The 16,048-nt window shown below is 47.8% G+C and overlaps 6 protein-coding genes across 6 annotated transcripts; 4 read left to right on the top strand and 2 right to left on the bottom strand.

Moving 5' to 3' along the window:
• Positions 1-519: 519 nt before the first annotated feature.
• FTJAE_13031 (Saccharopine dehydrogenase Homospermidine synthase) lies at positions 520-1,740 on the top strand (the record flags this gene model as incomplete). Its single annotated transcript, XM_037346132.1, has 1 exon — positions 520-1,740. The coding sequence occupies one exon, from the start codon at positions 520-522 to the stop codon at positions 1,738-1,740; it is 1,221 nt and encodes a 406-aa protein (XP_037199931.1).
• Positions 1,741-3,610: 1,870 nt separating this feature from the next.
• FTJAE_13032 (ferric reductase Fre2p) lies at positions 3,611-5,840 on the top strand (the record flags this gene model as incomplete). The annotated part of the gene is made up of 2 exons (XM_037346133.1): positions 3,611-4,146; positions 4,193-5,840. The coding sequence occupies 2 exons, from the start codon at positions 3,611-3,613 to the stop codon at positions 5,838-5,840; spliced, it is 2,184 nt and encodes a 727-aa protein (XP_037199932.1).
• A 643-nt stretch (positions 5,841-6,483) lies between these two features.
• Positions 6,484-9,703, top strand: FTJAE_13033 (glycoside hydrolase family 71; the record flags this gene model as incomplete). Its single annotated transcript, XM_037346134.1, has 11 exons — positions 6,484-6,585; positions 6,636-6,694; positions 6,741-6,930; positions 6,989-7,076; positions 7,123-7,392; positions 7,445-7,473; positions 7,527-7,631; positions 7,681-8,566; positions 8,620-8,988; positions 9,039-9,170; positions 9,222-9,703. 11 exons carry the CDS (start codon positions 6,484-6,486, stop codon positions 9,701-9,703), a joined length of 2,712 nt encoding a protein of 903 aa, XP_037199933.1.
• Positions 9,704-10,237: 534 nt separating this feature from the next.
• On the top strand, positions 10,238-12,160 carry FTJAE_13034 (transporter; the record flags this gene model as incomplete). Its single annotated transcript, XM_037346135.1, has 4 exons — positions 10,238-10,543; positions 10,600-10,696; positions 10,750-10,977; positions 11,064-12,160. 4 exons carry the CDS (start codon positions 10,238-10,240, stop codon positions 12,158-12,160), a joined length of 1,728 nt encoding a protein of 575 aa, XP_037199934.1.
• A 649-nt stretch (positions 12,161-12,809) lies between these two features.
• FTJAE_13035 (uncharacterized protein) lies at positions 12,810-14,254 on the bottom strand (the record flags this gene model as incomplete). Its single annotated transcript, XM_037346136.1, has 5 exons — positions 12,810-13,072; positions 13,130-13,330; positions 13,383-13,518; positions 13,566-13,904; positions 13,952-14,254. 5 exons carry the CDS (start codon positions 14,252-14,254, stop codon positions 12,810-12,812), a joined length of 1,242 nt encoding a protein of 413 aa, XP_037199935.1.
• Positions 14,255-15,286: 1,032 nt separating this feature from the next.
• On the bottom strand, positions 15,287-15,646 carry FTJAE_13036 (uncharacterized protein; the record flags this gene model as incomplete). The annotated part of the gene is made up of 1 exon (XM_037346137.1): positions 15,287-15,646. One exon carries the CDS (start codon positions 15,644-15,646, stop codon positions 15,287-15,289), a length of 360 nt encoding a protein of 119 aa, XP_037199936.1.
• Between the last annotated feature and the right edge of the window lie 402 nt (positions 15,647-16,048).

The raw sequence follows: 16,048 nt of genomic DNA on the forward strand, positions 1-16,048 counted from the left end.
AACGGATAAATCGATTGGATCAGGGCCTTACCTAAAGCTTCCGAGGTCATTTCCAGTCAGATATCTCTACAGCTAAATGAGATACACTGTTGCAGTACTTGTACCGCGCTGTATCTACAGTTATATCTGGTTATTATTATCTTGTCTGTTTGTGTGTATTAATGCTGGCTCTCCTATGTAGTAGAATCTGTTTATTTAAGTTTTTATTATATAAGTAGAGATAATAAGCATGCCAATATCTTAGCCAAGTCATAGAATGGTGCGCAATGCTTACCCGGTTCGGTTCGTCCGTGTTCCGTCCGAATCGGACATGCTCTATCATTCGCTTCTCGGACAGGCTAGCTTTGCGCGATGATGAGGTCAATTCCAAAGGCTCGATATGTATTTGTAAGATAAGTAATTGTCACAGTGGAAGGCACCGAGACGTTAACAGAAAGCAATAGTAGGCCAAAATCTGGTTTATAATCGACAGATACCTCAAAAGTAAGTTGGCGATTGATCACCAGTCATTAAAACACAATGAAGAGTCGAACCCACGAGATAACCATTTTGGGCGCTACAGGGTGGACCGCCACAATCTGTGTAGAGCATATTGCCAAGACCTTCCCAACAAATACGAGGTGGTGCATTGCAGGTCGTTCAGCCTCAAAGCTCGAAGCTCTGCGCCAAGACCTACAAGCCATCAATCACGATCGATTGGAGCCGGCGATTTACATCAACCCTCAACTCAACGCCGAAGGCCTCGATCCAATTGTAAGAGAAACAAAGGTTTTGATCAACGGCATCGGCCCATATCACCGCTATGGAACTCCAGTTGTCGACGCATGTGCTTGTAACGGTACCCATTACGTCGACTTTAGTACCGAGACTGCATGGATCGCCGAAATGATACGGAATTTTCAAGAGACAGCCAAGGGTTCGGGCGCTGTCATTATCCCGGCTATCTCGGGATCGAGTGCTCCATCTGATCTCGTGGCGTGGTTGATTGCTAGACATCTACGAGAGCAAGACCTACCAGCAGCATCTGAAATCGTATGCTCCGGAAAGCTCAGCATGCTTGGGATGCAAGGTGGTTCCCTACATACTGTTCTTGACGTGGCCGAGACCCATGGGATCAGTGGTTGGTTGACTTCTGACACCTCGGTCTTGCTGCCAAACCCCAAGCATGTGGTCAAGAAGAACAAGAAACTGATGGGCCATTGTTACGACCGACATCTTGGGCATCTGGCAACATCCTTCGTTGCGTGGGGTAATGAGTCGGTCGTCCAACGATCAGCAGCCTTAAATCCGAAGATCTACGGACAAGATTTCGTTTACAAAGAATACAGCCCAGCCACTGGCCTCATATCTGCACTACTCATGCACATGATCACAAAACTGGGCACTTTCTTGCTTGCAGTGCCTTGGTTCAGGTCCTTCATCCGTGGCAAGTCCTTCGATCGAGGATCTGGGCCCGACAGAGACCAAAGTCGCAAGATGGAGAGTGCGGAATGGAAAGCAGTTGGGTATGTGACTGGTAGGAAAGAACCAGTGGCGTTGGCAGAGTTCAGCTACAAGGGAGCGTTGGTTGACATGGCGGCAATTTTAGCCGTAGAAGCTGCAGCGACAATCAACCAGTTGAACAAGACTGAGGCTACTGGTGCTGGACTATTGACGCCATCAACATTGGGTATCACATTTGTGGACCGACTTCGGGCAGCAGGTTTTGATCTCACGGTTGAGGGATCCGAAAGCCATTGATTTCGTTTTATTCCTGGGTCATATTTATTATCAATTGTTACCATCTCACGCAGCTCTAGGGTACCGGATTGGGCGGAGAAAATCGGCTGTTGGTTGCCAAGTCCCGGATCATGGGTTGCTACGGAAGTGGAGAGTTACCAAGGTGGCCGATACCGCTTGGGAGCGATTCTAGCGGGAGAAATAAATGATCTCCAACCTCTCATATTCGGCAGCGCCATCTAAACTACGTGAGCTACAAGCACGGCATCCAGTAAACATCCCGAGGGTCCGGCTGATCAACGCCGAAACTGTCATCGGTTGGGCATCGTTTGTCAAGTAAGGCGTAAATGATCTGATAACCTTATTCATTATCTCGGAACTCGGCACATAGATCAATGGTCTGCAGCAGCCTCTGGCGTGACAAAAGGCTACTAAACATAAACTTGACGATATGCAGTTAGGTTCACGAGACCTGACAGGGTGATTAAGAGTTATGCATACTACGAGAGTTATTATTTTACCTTATCTATGATGGTCCAGAATGTTCCCCCACGTCAAATGAAACGGCTATGCGAACCGAAATGGTAGGGGTCTGGAACAGACGAGGAACTTAGTCACGAAAATGCTGATGAAAATTTCGAACGGGGGTCGAGAAGTCCCGATGCAAGCCTAATTGAGCTAGCTGTGTTTTGTCGTGGAGAGCTATCAGGTGCTATTAACCGAGGCGTTTGAGCTGTTCCAGCAGTATTGCCTCATCACAACTCTGGACGTGATTTGAAGTCAGAGAATATAACGAAGGATAGGCTAAATCTCATGTCTGAGATGATCTGCAATTGCCGTCAGGACAAGAATCAAAAAAGAACCAGAAACTGTGGCTGGTGATCACACAGACTATTACCTAAAATTAGGGTAAAAGGCTCTCGTTACACTCGTCAACGGGGATCTCCGCCAAGCCCTCGTTCCACAGTCTATTCACATGCTAGTCCTACCCTAGCTCCCTTTATCAATCAGATCCATCTTATCAATCAGCCAGGACCCCGCGCCATCCGTTCAAATTCCCATTTCGGGTCTAGAACACGTGGGATAGCTCTCTTTATCTGATCAGTGGCAGCGGCAGTTCGGCACATCTAAACGAAAAATTTGTCTGACTGCATGCAGAATTCCGCGGAGTCACCATGTCACTCTCAATGGGCGGAATCAATGGTTCTGGAACGCCATGTCTCACCGTGACCAATGGTGGCATGGGTCAAATTCCTTGGAGGGCTGATGGTTCCTTGCACTTGGGTGCCAAGAAGTGATATCGCCAAGAGGTCAGATATCTTGCACGTTGCCAAGACGGGCACTTGTTGTTACAAGATCCAACATGGCACTGAAAGAGACCAAATAGTAGTATTGTCAGTAGCCATTAATTGACGATATCGACTTGACGTTGTAAAGACAGGCGATTGACTGGAGGGAGCCATGCCCACAAACACGAGACCGCACTAACCAAGCGCAAACTCTCGGCCTCCCTCCGACCCTGGGAAAGTCTGCATCCAACAAAACGGGTCTTAAGCATCTCCTCAACATGGCCCATCCCTTCCAGTCCCGAAAATCTGATGCTAATCAACAAGCCACAAAACCCATGACCCAGGTTTCTCTCTCCTAACACTAACCCAATAGCCGTTGTCCGAAACGAACGATATCCGGCGATCACGGATCTAGAATGCAGCCATGACTTTTTTCGAGGGATCTTTTGCTCAGGATTGCCGTTTCTGGAACAAGAGGCATTTTATCCATCTTGGGTCGCGATGCTACTTAAGAATGAGCTATCTAGCACTCCTATTTCTTGGGCTCGTTCAGATCTTCATCATTTAATTGTTCCATCTATTAGCCTTGGGCACCAGCCAATATGTGGTCTTCCACTCCAATGCCGGCATTAGCAATCGTGCTGTCAGCACTTTCTTTCATCCCTAGCGCATCAGCCACAGTCCCTCTTCAAGGCTATGGGAGGGACGATTACCCGGTGTCATGCGCCCAGGCATGTTCATACGCAATGCCCTACAATCTCGACTGTCCTGAGTACGCAGGCATGACAGCAGAGGAGAAAGCAGCAGCCTATCCATCAGCAGCATGCTTCGCCAACGACACCTCCTACCTGACCTCCATGGCCTACTGTATCCACACCTATTGTCCCAAGGACGTCAAGACCTACGAGATTGAGTACTTCTGGGAGGTAAAGATGATTTATGACTCTGAAGCCCTGACGATTCGATGGCCTTATCCCGAGGCCTTGGCTCAGGTAAACACTACGACTGCGCCAAAGCCATTGTCACCAGAAGAAGCCGTCTTTAACCGTACCATCTCTATCGATTCCACCACCTATCAGAGCTATAGGAACGGTGTGAAAGGATACAAGGCAGTCGCCAAGAATGAGTCCATGTACTCGTAAGTGACCCGTTCTTGAGATCTCAACAAAACTAATCATTCGTAGCATCCTGGCCTTCATGACTTGTGTCATGGTCCCCATCGGCTTCTCCCTCCTTCGTTTCCTCCCCCTCCCAACATCCTTTAAAAGCAAGTTGTATGGCTATCTTATCGACCCTCCAGCTTGGGGCAGGCAGCACAGCGTGGCTACACTTGGCATCGGTATGGTGCCTACCCGAGGCCAAGCTCTCTTCATCCTCTACCTCATCGGCATCAATTGCCTGGCCACGTTTGCGGGATACCCCAACTACACTCCAAACGGCATCTTTCCAGACCGTCACTACGAGCTGATGCGTCAAATCGGGAATCGCGCTGGTTCTGTTGCATTCGCCAATATCCCTGTTGTTATCCTATATGCTGGCCGTAGCAGTGTGCTACTTCGGCTAACCAACTGGTCTTACTCGACCTTCCTTCTCCTTCACAGATGGACCGCCACCATCTGCGTCGTCCAAGTTGCCCTCCATTCGCTCCTTTGGCTTCGAATTATGATCGAGGGAGACTCTTATCCTCTCGTTCTGACATACCCCTACTGGTATGTCGGTATTGTTGGAACTGTTGCCTTCTCCGCCTTGATTCCATTCTCGATGCTCCCAATCCGAAAGATCATGTATGAAGTCTTCCTCATTACGCACATAATCTTAACAATCGGCGCTTTGGTCGGTTCTTGGTATCACATTGTTTTCTTGTACGAAGACAAAGGTGGCTTCGAGATCTGGCTCATAATCGCCTTTTGCTTCTGGGGCCTTGAGAGACTGCTTCGCATTCTACGCATCTCTAGATATGGCATCAAGAAAGCATACGTCACTCGCATCGATGATAAGTATCTGCGCGTTGACATCCCCGATGTCGATGCTCAGGGCCATTGCTTCGCTTACTTCCCCACGCTCTCTTGGCGAGTATGGGAGAATCATCCTTTCTCAATCGTCAATTTCAGCAAAGGTCAGCTTGATGGAGAGTCCGTTATCCCAAGCTCAGCTTCGCACACGCAGTCTGAGAATGAGGGTGCAGTCTCACCTACTGAAGCATCGGCTTCTAAAGAGATGGGAGGCGCCATGTCCAACATCCGCCAACTCAGAGTTCACAGTAACACTACCAAGCCTGGTATCACGCTGTTTGTCCAGAACCTTCGTGGCATGACCGCCAAGCTTGCAAAGAAAGCCGACACTGGCATCGCAATCCCCGTCCTCATCGAGTCTTCTTATGGCCACGAAGACACCACTCGATTTGAGCCCAGCATCGAATATCCGAATACCCTTGTTATCTCTGGCGGTGTCGGCATTGCTGGTGTCCTGTCATCTCTCCAAGCTTCCCTGTCAATGTACGCCAAGCCCCTGGGCACCACTAAGCTCTACTGGGGAATCAAAAGTAAGGGCCTTGTCGATGTTGTCAAGAGTATGATTGTAGGTGGAGATGCCGGTGAAGAAAAAGAAGGTGGTGAATCCTCCAACTGGGGCCATATCGAGACCCATGTCTCGGTTGGTGAGCGCATGGACATAAAGAGAGTTTTGACGACGGAATTAAGGAACGCTATTGGTGGAACTACTGTGGTCGTCTGTGGTCCACATGCAATGTGTGATGAAGCTCGGTATGTCTGCGCTGCAATGGCAAGACATGGCGTTGTTGTTCGTTATGTGGAAGAGTCCTTCACTTGGTAGAGGCATCACGAATTCGGGGGAGGGGAGAAAATCTTTAGAAGAATTGGTACATTTTTTATGATAGACTTTTGGTCCTATGCACTCATTTGAATCAAGGTTGTATTCGGCAGTGCCGATCAAGAGACCGACTCCGTACACAAATCGGAATTAGCTAGGATCGGGATTACACTCACAGTATATGACTCGGCTGCCGATGGCTAAATTATTCGGTCCTATAAATCCTTCAAAAGCATGGGAACATGGCAGCGCTGAAACCCAATGCACCTTATCATTGGCAATTTGACTGGCCAAAGGCTGCTATTGGCAAACAAAGTTCTGGCACGGCTCAATCATGACCGTTGCGGGCGCCAGCATGCGAGAGTAATGGCACTTGGTGCATCAGATTGAGCCTCATCTTCACTTTAGAGTACTGTGCTTCCTCTGAAGGATTCGACTAAAATCCTAAGTGGTTTTGAGTGTGACGTTGCGACGGGCTGATGTAAACGCCATGTGCATGTGGAGATAATCATTTAGAACCCCAAGATGACAGCGGGGATGGCGTAGAGTATTCAAGTGGTAAACTGTGTAAATATAAAAAGGGACAAGCAGCTCGATGGCTCAGAGGTTTCTGGAGTTGCTCTAACACAGAAGTTCTCAGTTTCCAATGCGTTTATCTATTCTTTTTACCGGCTTCATCGCGGGCCTCACGGCAGCTCGTAGTATGCATGAGCGGGCTGCATCGAGGCTTGTGTTGTCTCATTACATGGTAGGAATACGTCAACTCGACTTAGATCAATTTGCTCATCTCCTTGGTAGCTTGGCGATATTACTGAGGAACATGCTCACAAAGATATTGACGATGCTATTGCCATGGGGTATGTACACTGATACTACCTTGACCCGACTGACCATTTTCACCAGTCTTGATGGGTTTGTTCTTAACGTTGGATATCCTAAACTTGACTGGGTCCCAGAAACTCTGAGCCATCTGTATGGTTATGCCGACGACCTTGTTAGCAAAGGAGGAACGTTCAAGCTGGCCCTGTCTCTTGACCTATATGCGACAGGCGCATGGTGCTACGACAAGAAGCTCGGAAATGACTGTGGAGGTGTAAGTATGACCTTTGCGTATTTAACTCGTCCGATGTCAAGCTGACTTGATGGTGCAGCCGAAGGAGTACGAGACAGTACTGAAGAGCTTTCTTGGCCGTGACTCTTATCTCCGATATGGACCGAATAACTTTCCCTTCATCACCAGTGAGCCTGACTTCATACACAAAGTTTTATCGCTGACAACATATAGGCTTCAGTACAGGCAACCAGACCGATAAAGACTTCATTGAATGGAAGAAATCGTTTGCCAACGAAATGTTCTTCGTCCCTGGCATTGACGATACTCCTGGGTTCTGGGAGAGTCATCCTGCCTGGTGGCAATACTGGGGGGACATCATCGACGGAGCCAGTGTCTGGGAGTCAGCCTGGCCCCAGGTCCACGGCACCAATGAAGGCGATCTATCCAAGGATATCAAGGTCATGGGCCCTCTGCAGAAGAAGGGTAAAGTCTTCATGATGCGTATGTTACATTTCTTCTGTCAATCATTGCCTAGACTAATGAAACCCTTCAGCTATCAGCATGCTTCAGTACAAGAATGCGGTAAGTCAACTATTGATACAGGATTGGAAGACCGATAATAATCCCATTTCTAGTACGGAGCGAATTTGTATCGACGCGGTGAGATGAACGTTGTGAAGAGAATGGAGAACATCCTCAGCATGGGATCCCAACCCGATATCATCCAGCTGTTGACTTGGGTCAGTACCGCACATCATAACGAGGTTTCAGATCACTGACAGTGCGTAGAATGATGGACCCGAGAGTCATCACTTCGGTAATCTCTGGCCCGAACAGAACACCGATGCCCAACCCAACCAATACGCCAGTCCCGACGGCTCCGATCATACTGCCCTCCAATCTCTATACTCGGCATTCATCCACGCTTGGAAGAACGGCGGTTCGATGGTCCCAGCATCCTCCAAGCGAGACGAAGCTATACCTCAGGGTGCTTTGTGGCATAAGAGCATCTTCCAGACCACTACTTGCCCTGGAGGTGACTCTAGCGTCAAGTACTTTCAAGCACCAAATGGCACCGATGCTGGCCAAGACGCTCTTCACTGGGCCTTGGTAGTCCCTGATCACGCAGCTGGCTTTACCGTCAATGTGATGAGCAATGGTAAGAGTATCAGCTCCAAGGTTCTCCAGGCGGGCCTCAACTACGATACTGTCGAGGACGGCGTTGAAGAAGGCACTCAGCGACTGATGATCAAGAACGGCGACGCCATCGTTGCTGGGACGGATCGAGGTCGATGTCTTGCTCGTGACTGCCACGATGGCATCTACAACTTCAACCCTGTCATCATGCCAGTCAAGGCGGTTTTTGACAATTCAGACTGTTGGCAAGTTGAGGGTGAGCCCATCTTGGATTGGACAGGTGAAAAGGTAATGGGTACTACACTTGGCCCACGAGACGCTGATCCTAGCCATAACCATGACTCTGCTCACAATTCCATCCCGTTTGACAAATTCCAAGGTTGTAGTAACAGTCAGAAGGAAGATATCGTGCAAGCTTGGAGAGATATTGTTGTTATTTTGGCCAAGATACCAGCCTTCAAGCCAGGCGGTTTACTCGAGCAGAGGAACTTCGGAGCTGATATTGCTGAGAGGACTAGCGATGTCAACTTTATCAACGGTCAGTGTCCCCTTCATATTTCACTATATCATAGACTGACACGGAATATCTAGGTGTCTTTGCAAACCTCCGAAAGCTGACCATGACCGCCAGAGTTGGACGAACAATCCGAGCATCCTGTGAAGATATTAGTCAACGTGGCTTTGCTGTCCAAAGTCGCTGCAGTAGCATTAAAGGCGCTGCTGGCACTATCGGTGGCTATGCTTTCGACGACGCAGACGGTTCCCCTGGTGGCACTATTGTATTTTGCGGCGGATTCTTCGCCCCAGGACAAGAACACCTGGCAGCTGTCCAGAGAGAACTCGACGCTGATAGAACAAAGCAGAAGGATTCAATTTTCATGACTGGTAAATTCCGGTTGATGATTCATGAGCTGGTTCATCTTCCATCTGTCTCTGATAACCTCATTGGTTCAGGCAAAGGTGAGATTCCTTCGACACAAAAGAAGTGGAACTGCTAACAATGAGTACAGAAAGTGATGTTGTTATCAAGGATCAGTATCTCGGCGCCGACCAACAAACAAACTCTAACAGGGTGTACATGCCAGAAATGGTTGAAAAACTGGCGAGAATGAGGACTAGGCGATATCTGACGCCGTTCAATGGTAAGAGATGCTCCAGCCCTTGCTGAAATGGTCTCTGACAGTAGCTGAAAGCTGATACTTATGCCTGGTACACGGTTGAGAGTTTCTTCACGGCTATTTATGGACAGCCACCCAATGGAGAGTTAACAGGCCGTGACGACGAAGATAGCACCACAACTAGCTCTGCTGCTCCCGAACCGCAGCCTACCGAGCAGCCTACCACGTACGACTGCAAGGGCAGCGGAATATGTAGTCTCAGTACCTTCCAAGTCAAGTACTGTGATCATGCCATCAACTCTCTGATCCGCAACGACGACAAGAACTACGGCGATGGTAAAGCTCTCAATGGCAATTGCTGGGGTGATTCAACTGGTAACGGATGCGGCGTCTTTGTTACGGGTAAGGGATGCGTTATGAGCGGTAATGAGATGTGGTGGAAGTATCAGGACTTAAGGGATGACAACAAGGGAGGATGTGGCAAGTGTGGAAGTGTTCATTATGGTGATGGTTGTCGGTTTACTGTTAATTATCAGACCAACTGTGATAACAGATAATTGACTATTCTTTAGCTCTGTAGACAATTGGCGATAAATTTATCCATTCTCTGTCTCAGGCATCAATAACATAATAATGAAGCCATTTGCCAGGATAATTATTTATCGACAAATAAAACTTGCAGACATTTCTTAGATATTCTCTCTTATCATTATTTCATAGATAAGCTAGATAATCCGAAGGCGTGGCAGCTAGGCACTAACACTAGTGCTCATCACGCAAGGCATTACGCCAATGTCGCACCTTATGGCGCTATTGCTATCTTGCGGGTAATGATATTTCAAGTCTCAGTACATATCTAAGAAAGCCTCCACTGGCCATGCCGCCACTTCTTCTAAAATGCTATCAATTGGGTTTATCGCAGCACGCAATAGCTACTACTCGGATAGCACGGCACATTTCTCTTCTGCCGTTTCTAGCTCGGCTACAAGAACCAGGAATCAAGCAGAAACAGCAATATATAAGATGAGGCTTTCCACAGTACTTTATTTCTCAAATCAGAGATCCAGAGTCCGATCAAAGAGTCTCTAAACATGTCTATCAAAGACCAGCTCGCCGAGTCCTATCTGGCCGGTGAACCGGCGACGCAACCTACCAAGCGTCGAAAATGGTACCATCTCTTCGGCAAAGATGTCAGCCACGTACCAGTCGACGAAGGGTACTCGACAGGCTCGGAAACCGCTTCCCTACACACTGACACTATGAGCAATCATCATAATGTATTTTCTCCGCCTGAAGCTGTGGATATTTACAAGATCGTGGATGGCTTCGAAGGTGCCCACCGTTTCGAGCCTTCTGCGACTTGGGAATCCCAGGAAGAGGAGAAGCTGGTAAGACGGGTATGTATCTTTTGTGACAAGTTTTCAATGAATAGCGATAATAATGCCAATAGTAGCTTGACTGGTTTATCGCACTTCCGGCCTGTATCATGTTCTTTGCTCTGCAGCTGGACCGTGGCAACATTGTCCAAGCTCTTTCAGATGGCATGCTAAGTAAGCTCACTGTCGAGAGTCAGTTTATATATTACTGGCGCTAACTCTTTCAGATGATCTCGGTCTCACAACAAATGACTACAACAATGGCATGACCATATTTTACTGTTCGTTCTTATTCGCAGAGCTCCCGTCACAAGTCATTGGCAAAAAGCTTGGACCAGACGTCTGGATCCCTATCCAGATGGTGCTATGGAGTGTCGTAGCAATGTCACAAGCCGCGCTTCAGGGAAAGACCAGCTTCTTTATCTGTCGCTGGTTACTTGGGATGCTTGAAGGAGGTAACTATAAATCAACACAGGATGGCGCTCTTGTCCTGGCTCAAACTCACTTGGCATCATGAGCCGCTGACTTGCATACCTTTTAGGCTTCATCCCAGACACTATTCTTTATCTTTCATATTTCTACAAGAATGTCGAGCTTCCCAGGCGCCTCAGTTGGTTCTGGACATCATATCAAGGCACCCAGATTATTGGTGCCTTTTTGGCATACGGTATTCTCCACCTCCGGGGCCATAGTGGGCTCCACGAAGGATGGAGATATCTGTTCGTGATTGAGGGCTCATTTACTGCGCTGATCGGCATATTAACCTTCTTCTACCTACCGCCGTCACCCACGCAGACTTCTCGAACAGGCTGGAAAGGATTACTTCGACCCAGGTCTGGATGGTTCTCTGAACGCGAAGAGATCATCATGGTTACACGAGTTCTTCGGGATGATCCTGGCAAGGCCACCATGCACAATCGTCAGGGCTTAACAGGCAGCCTGATCTGGGAAGCTCTCACGGACTACCACATGTGGCCTATCTATCTCATCGGCCTTTCCTGGGGTATCCCTAATGCGCCTCCCCAAGCATACATCACACTCACGTGCAAGGCTCTTGGTTTCGATACTTTCCATACCAACCTCCTTACGATCCCGGCATATACCTTGTTCATTATACAGCTACTGTTCTGGACCTGGGTTTCCGAAAGGATTAACCAGCGTGTTCTTCTCGGTGTCATCGGCCAACTATGGTCCTTGCCACTTCTGGTTTCGCTTGTCGTTTTGCCTCCTATCTTTCCAGGATGGAAATGGGCAAAATGGACTCTTTCTACCCTTCTTGTTGGCGCTCCCTACCCTCATGCGATTCTTGTGGCCTTGACGTCCCGCAATGCCGGGTCTGTCCGTACACGTACTGTTGGCTCTTCGCTCTATAACATGAGCGTTCAAATGTCAAGCATTATATCCTCACAGATCTACCGTAAGAGCGACGCCCCATACTACTATACTGGAAACAAAGCGCTGCTCGGAGTCTTGGGTTATAACATCTTGATCTATATCTTTATCAAGATCTACTATGTCAGGGAAAACAATAAGAGAGACAAAATCTGGGAAAAAATGAGCAGAGAGGAGAGAATTAATTATCTCAAGACAACAACTGACCAAGGAAACAAAAGGCTTGATTTCAGGTTTGCCTCATGATTGTTGCTCAAAGCTATGGGTTATAGGCAAAGAAATAGTTTAGTAAATGAACTGGGAACTTTTTCAGATGCAGTTGGTTTGTAACTTACAAGCGAGCTGATTTAGAGATCTACAACAGAGGTATCAATTTAGCAGAGGCCAGGGGGAGATTGGTGCCTGTTCTGGCTGCAGTTGTTGCTACTAGTGTTATGTGCAGGGACTCAATTCTCGGTGAATGCCATTCTGAATCAGTTGACGTGGACGTCTTATGTTATCTTGAGTTAATAGTCCCCACAGCTGATAGCTCACATCACGCGCCTCGCACACGATATGGACTTACGCCATGGAAACAATCAGTTCTACTTTTGTAATGTTTTTTCAGACTTGAAAATTATATCAAAGGCTGATTGATCATGAACCTCTCTACTTAATTGACTGGACCTTGACTGAAATAATTTATTTATAGTAGATTCTTCTTGAGTCACGATTGGATATATATCTGTTACTCTGGGCCGTGCTATGATTGGTTCTGGCCTTAAATTTATTGGCAAGTGTAGGGGATAATTTGCCAGTAGTCTACCCTGTCTTTATTTCAATCATACTCCACAGTGTTGTAAGAACTCATAGTAGTCTAGTCAGAGCTATGTTGCCTTGCCGTACCCTATCAGATCTAAGCGCCGTTGCCATTGTAGGCAATCAGGTTAGGGCTGCCAGAGAGAGTACCAGTAATCTTTCCGGATGTTCCAAGGGCCTTGATTCGGCTTGCTACAGAAGCTGGTGTAGTAAGACCCTCGAGGACCTTAAGGTAGAGGGCAAGACCAGCAACATGAGGAGAAGCCATCGATGTACCACTGATAGAGTTAGTGGCGCTGTTTGAGCCAATCCATGCAGACAAAATGCTTTGGCCGGGAGCAAAGATATCAACACCAGCGCCTTTCAAATAGTCAGTTAATCATTTCTTGGACTCAAAAAGGAAAGGGATAATCATACCGTAGTTTGTAAATGAAGTAGGTCTCCAGGCAGAGGTGAGAGCAGCAACAGTGATGGCGTTGGCAGCGTTGGCAGGGGATTGACTCGATACAGGTAGTGGGTTTCCATCCTCATCACCGTTTCCAGCAGCGACAACAGAGAGCACACCTGAGTTGTACGCAGCGTCAATAGCAGTTACCCAAGCCTGGGATGCGTCACCACCTAGACTAGCCGTCAGTGAGAGGACTTAGTAAAACGGGGAGATGTGTCGTACCAAGAGAAAGGTTAATAACGGCCTTGCCGGCGCGGCCCTTGGAGGTAATGTCGTTGACAGCCCAGTTGAAACCGGCGAGAACACCAGAATCAGTTCCCTCTGCTCCCTGGAAGACCTTGACAGAAACAATGTTTGCCTGTTTACGTTAGTATTGGCCTGTTATATATAGCTACACACACCGACCTTCTTCGCAACACCATAGGTTGAGCCTGCAATAGTGCCAGCAACATGGGTGCCGTGTCCAAGGGTATCAGTGTTAGCTCCTGAAAAGATGCTATAACCGGCGACAGCACGGCCACCGAACTGGGAGTGAGAGATCAAAACACCGCTGTCGACGACATAGGCATAAGAGCCCTCACCAGCTGACGTATCATAGATATAGCTCGTGGAACCGGAGGTACGGTGAGAGATCGTTCCGAGACCCCAAGGAGCTCCTGACTGGGTGGTCAGGGCCCTATCAGACAGTTCGCTGGATTGCTCGAAGCTCAGCTTGACAACCTTGTCAGGCTCGACGAAAGCAACCTTGTTTCTTGTAAGCAGGAGTCTCATGTTTGATTGTTGAAGCTTACCTCGGGGCTGGCCTCGATTTCCTTAATAGTGTCCTCATCGAACTGCCCAGCGTAGGCATTCCAGTTCTTGATGTTAAAGGTATGTTCGATACCAGCAGTGTCACGCTTAGACAGGCTGCGGCGGTGAACATCACCAACCCACTGAAGGTGAGACTCGACCTTGGCAGAGGAGGCAGAGGACTTGAGGGTGACAATATATTTCCCAGGAATCACATCTGAGCCCTTGCTGGGTGCAGTTGGGGCAGCAAGTGCAGCAGGCAGGAAAGCTCCCAGGTAGAGAGCGAGACGAACGAGGCTGGCCATTGTTGACAAGGTGGCAGAGAGTTGGAGAAGGTGTGAAGGAGTTGATATCGAGAGAGGATATTCAAAGGCCCGTGGCTTCGATTTATAGTCGTATGAGGACTATCATACAACGGTTTCTAGGTGCCATTGCCATTCCTTGGCATACTGAGTTATTGGCGGGATATATTGCGCGATACGTTCGGGACTGGGTCTTGGCTATCAGACTTGGCACAGCTTCCTAAATGGTTTATTGGCCGATGCACCCCAGAACGGAAGGTCGCATTTTTTGAGAGATCAACAGAGGAACTATTGTTAAAAGGCCACGGAGGACAGACATGGCGTCAAGCAATGCATCACCTTTCGCAATTATAGTCTCGGAGCGCGGTTAACTTGACCTGATCGACAAGTAATTATTCGGTCATGTAGCCGCCGAGATGTTCAGAAATGACTTAGGTGGTGGAGTTTACCTGTCGGACTTAACTAAAATTGACATTGATACTACAGGGGTATAAAACAACAAGTAAGCTTATCAATAAACAAGTAAGCTTATCGGGATTAAGTTTGCCCTATTAACTATCGTGGTCAAAATAACTATCAGCATGACCTTCACTGTTATTGTCCTTTTTCCCAACGAGCCGGATGCCAAATACAATTTTAGCTACTATGTATCCAAACACATGCCTCTCATCCAAGAGCGATGGGGCAAATATGGTGTTGGAAGCTGGTCGGCTACACAATTCACAGATGGGCTAGACGGTTCAGCCAGTCTATACGCATTTGGCTCCATCGTCTAATGGGGCGATCAAAGCCAGGTCAAGATTACATTTGCAGGGCCTAAGGTCGCCAAGATTATGGGGGACGTGTCCGATTTCAGCACGAGGACGACGCTTTCCTTCTGGGTAAGGTTATGGCTTGGGTCACGCGCCAAACAACGGCTCTATATAGTATATAGCCGGGTCTTGAAAGAGACACCTCTGAACTTGTTATTTTTCAGCATCTAGATATGTTCTACTAATGGCCTAGACCTGTGAGATGATATATGTCAGATCCAGCTCACTCAGGAACGGACACGTCCTCTTTAGCCTGTTCTTCACCCTCCTCCTTACAAGGCACACATTCTGGAGTGCAGTAACAATCCGAAAAGATATCGTCAGCATTATCTGATCCGATTGGGCATCGGGTCTCATTGATGAGTACATGAGCCCTTCCGTTGCAGCGAGCCTGACAATGGTGCGCTATAACGTAGGTGTCGGCATGGCATCGTACAGCGTAGAAGATTTGATCTGCTGAGTCGACATTGGTTTTACTATCTTTAGCCGGAATAACAGGCAAACTGACGACCATGCTACCTGGCATACTCCCTAGAATAGCAAGTATGAGGATTACATTCTGAGGGCCGCGATTGCCGAACATGTTGAAGAAAGTGGTTCTAATAATATGTTAACCAGCGATATATTTTAGCTCAGTGTATCTTACTAAAGGTTGCTTGATACAATGAGCTTGTGTGAGAAGCTTGTGCTTTGATATGATGGCTGCTGCCTCTTTTATAAACAGGTCCTGAGTTGGCTCTCTGCTGAGAGATAAAGAACTGGTCTTATTTATTGGCTATACAGAGCGACAAGTATGTGTTCTTACGAGTATCTTATATGCCGATAGATCCGAGACAAAACTCGTAAAAGAACAGCCAATAGCTGCTGTTAGTTGTTGGTTGTTAGTTGTTGGTTGAGCAGTTTCCAATTTCGAGCCGTAAAGACAGTTGAGAATGTGGCCTCCCGATTGCCCCACATGTTGAAATGACATGCCGACTGACCCGGG

The sequence above is a fragment of the Fusarium tjaetaba genome (assembly GCF_013396195.1).
Source record: "Fusarium tjaetaba strain NRRL 66243 chromosome Unknown NRRL66243_c0000381, whole genome shotgun sequence".
NCBI classification, from domain to species: Eukaryota; Fungi; Ascomycota; class Sordariomycetes; order Hypocreales; family Nectriaceae; genus Fusarium; species Fusarium tjaetaba.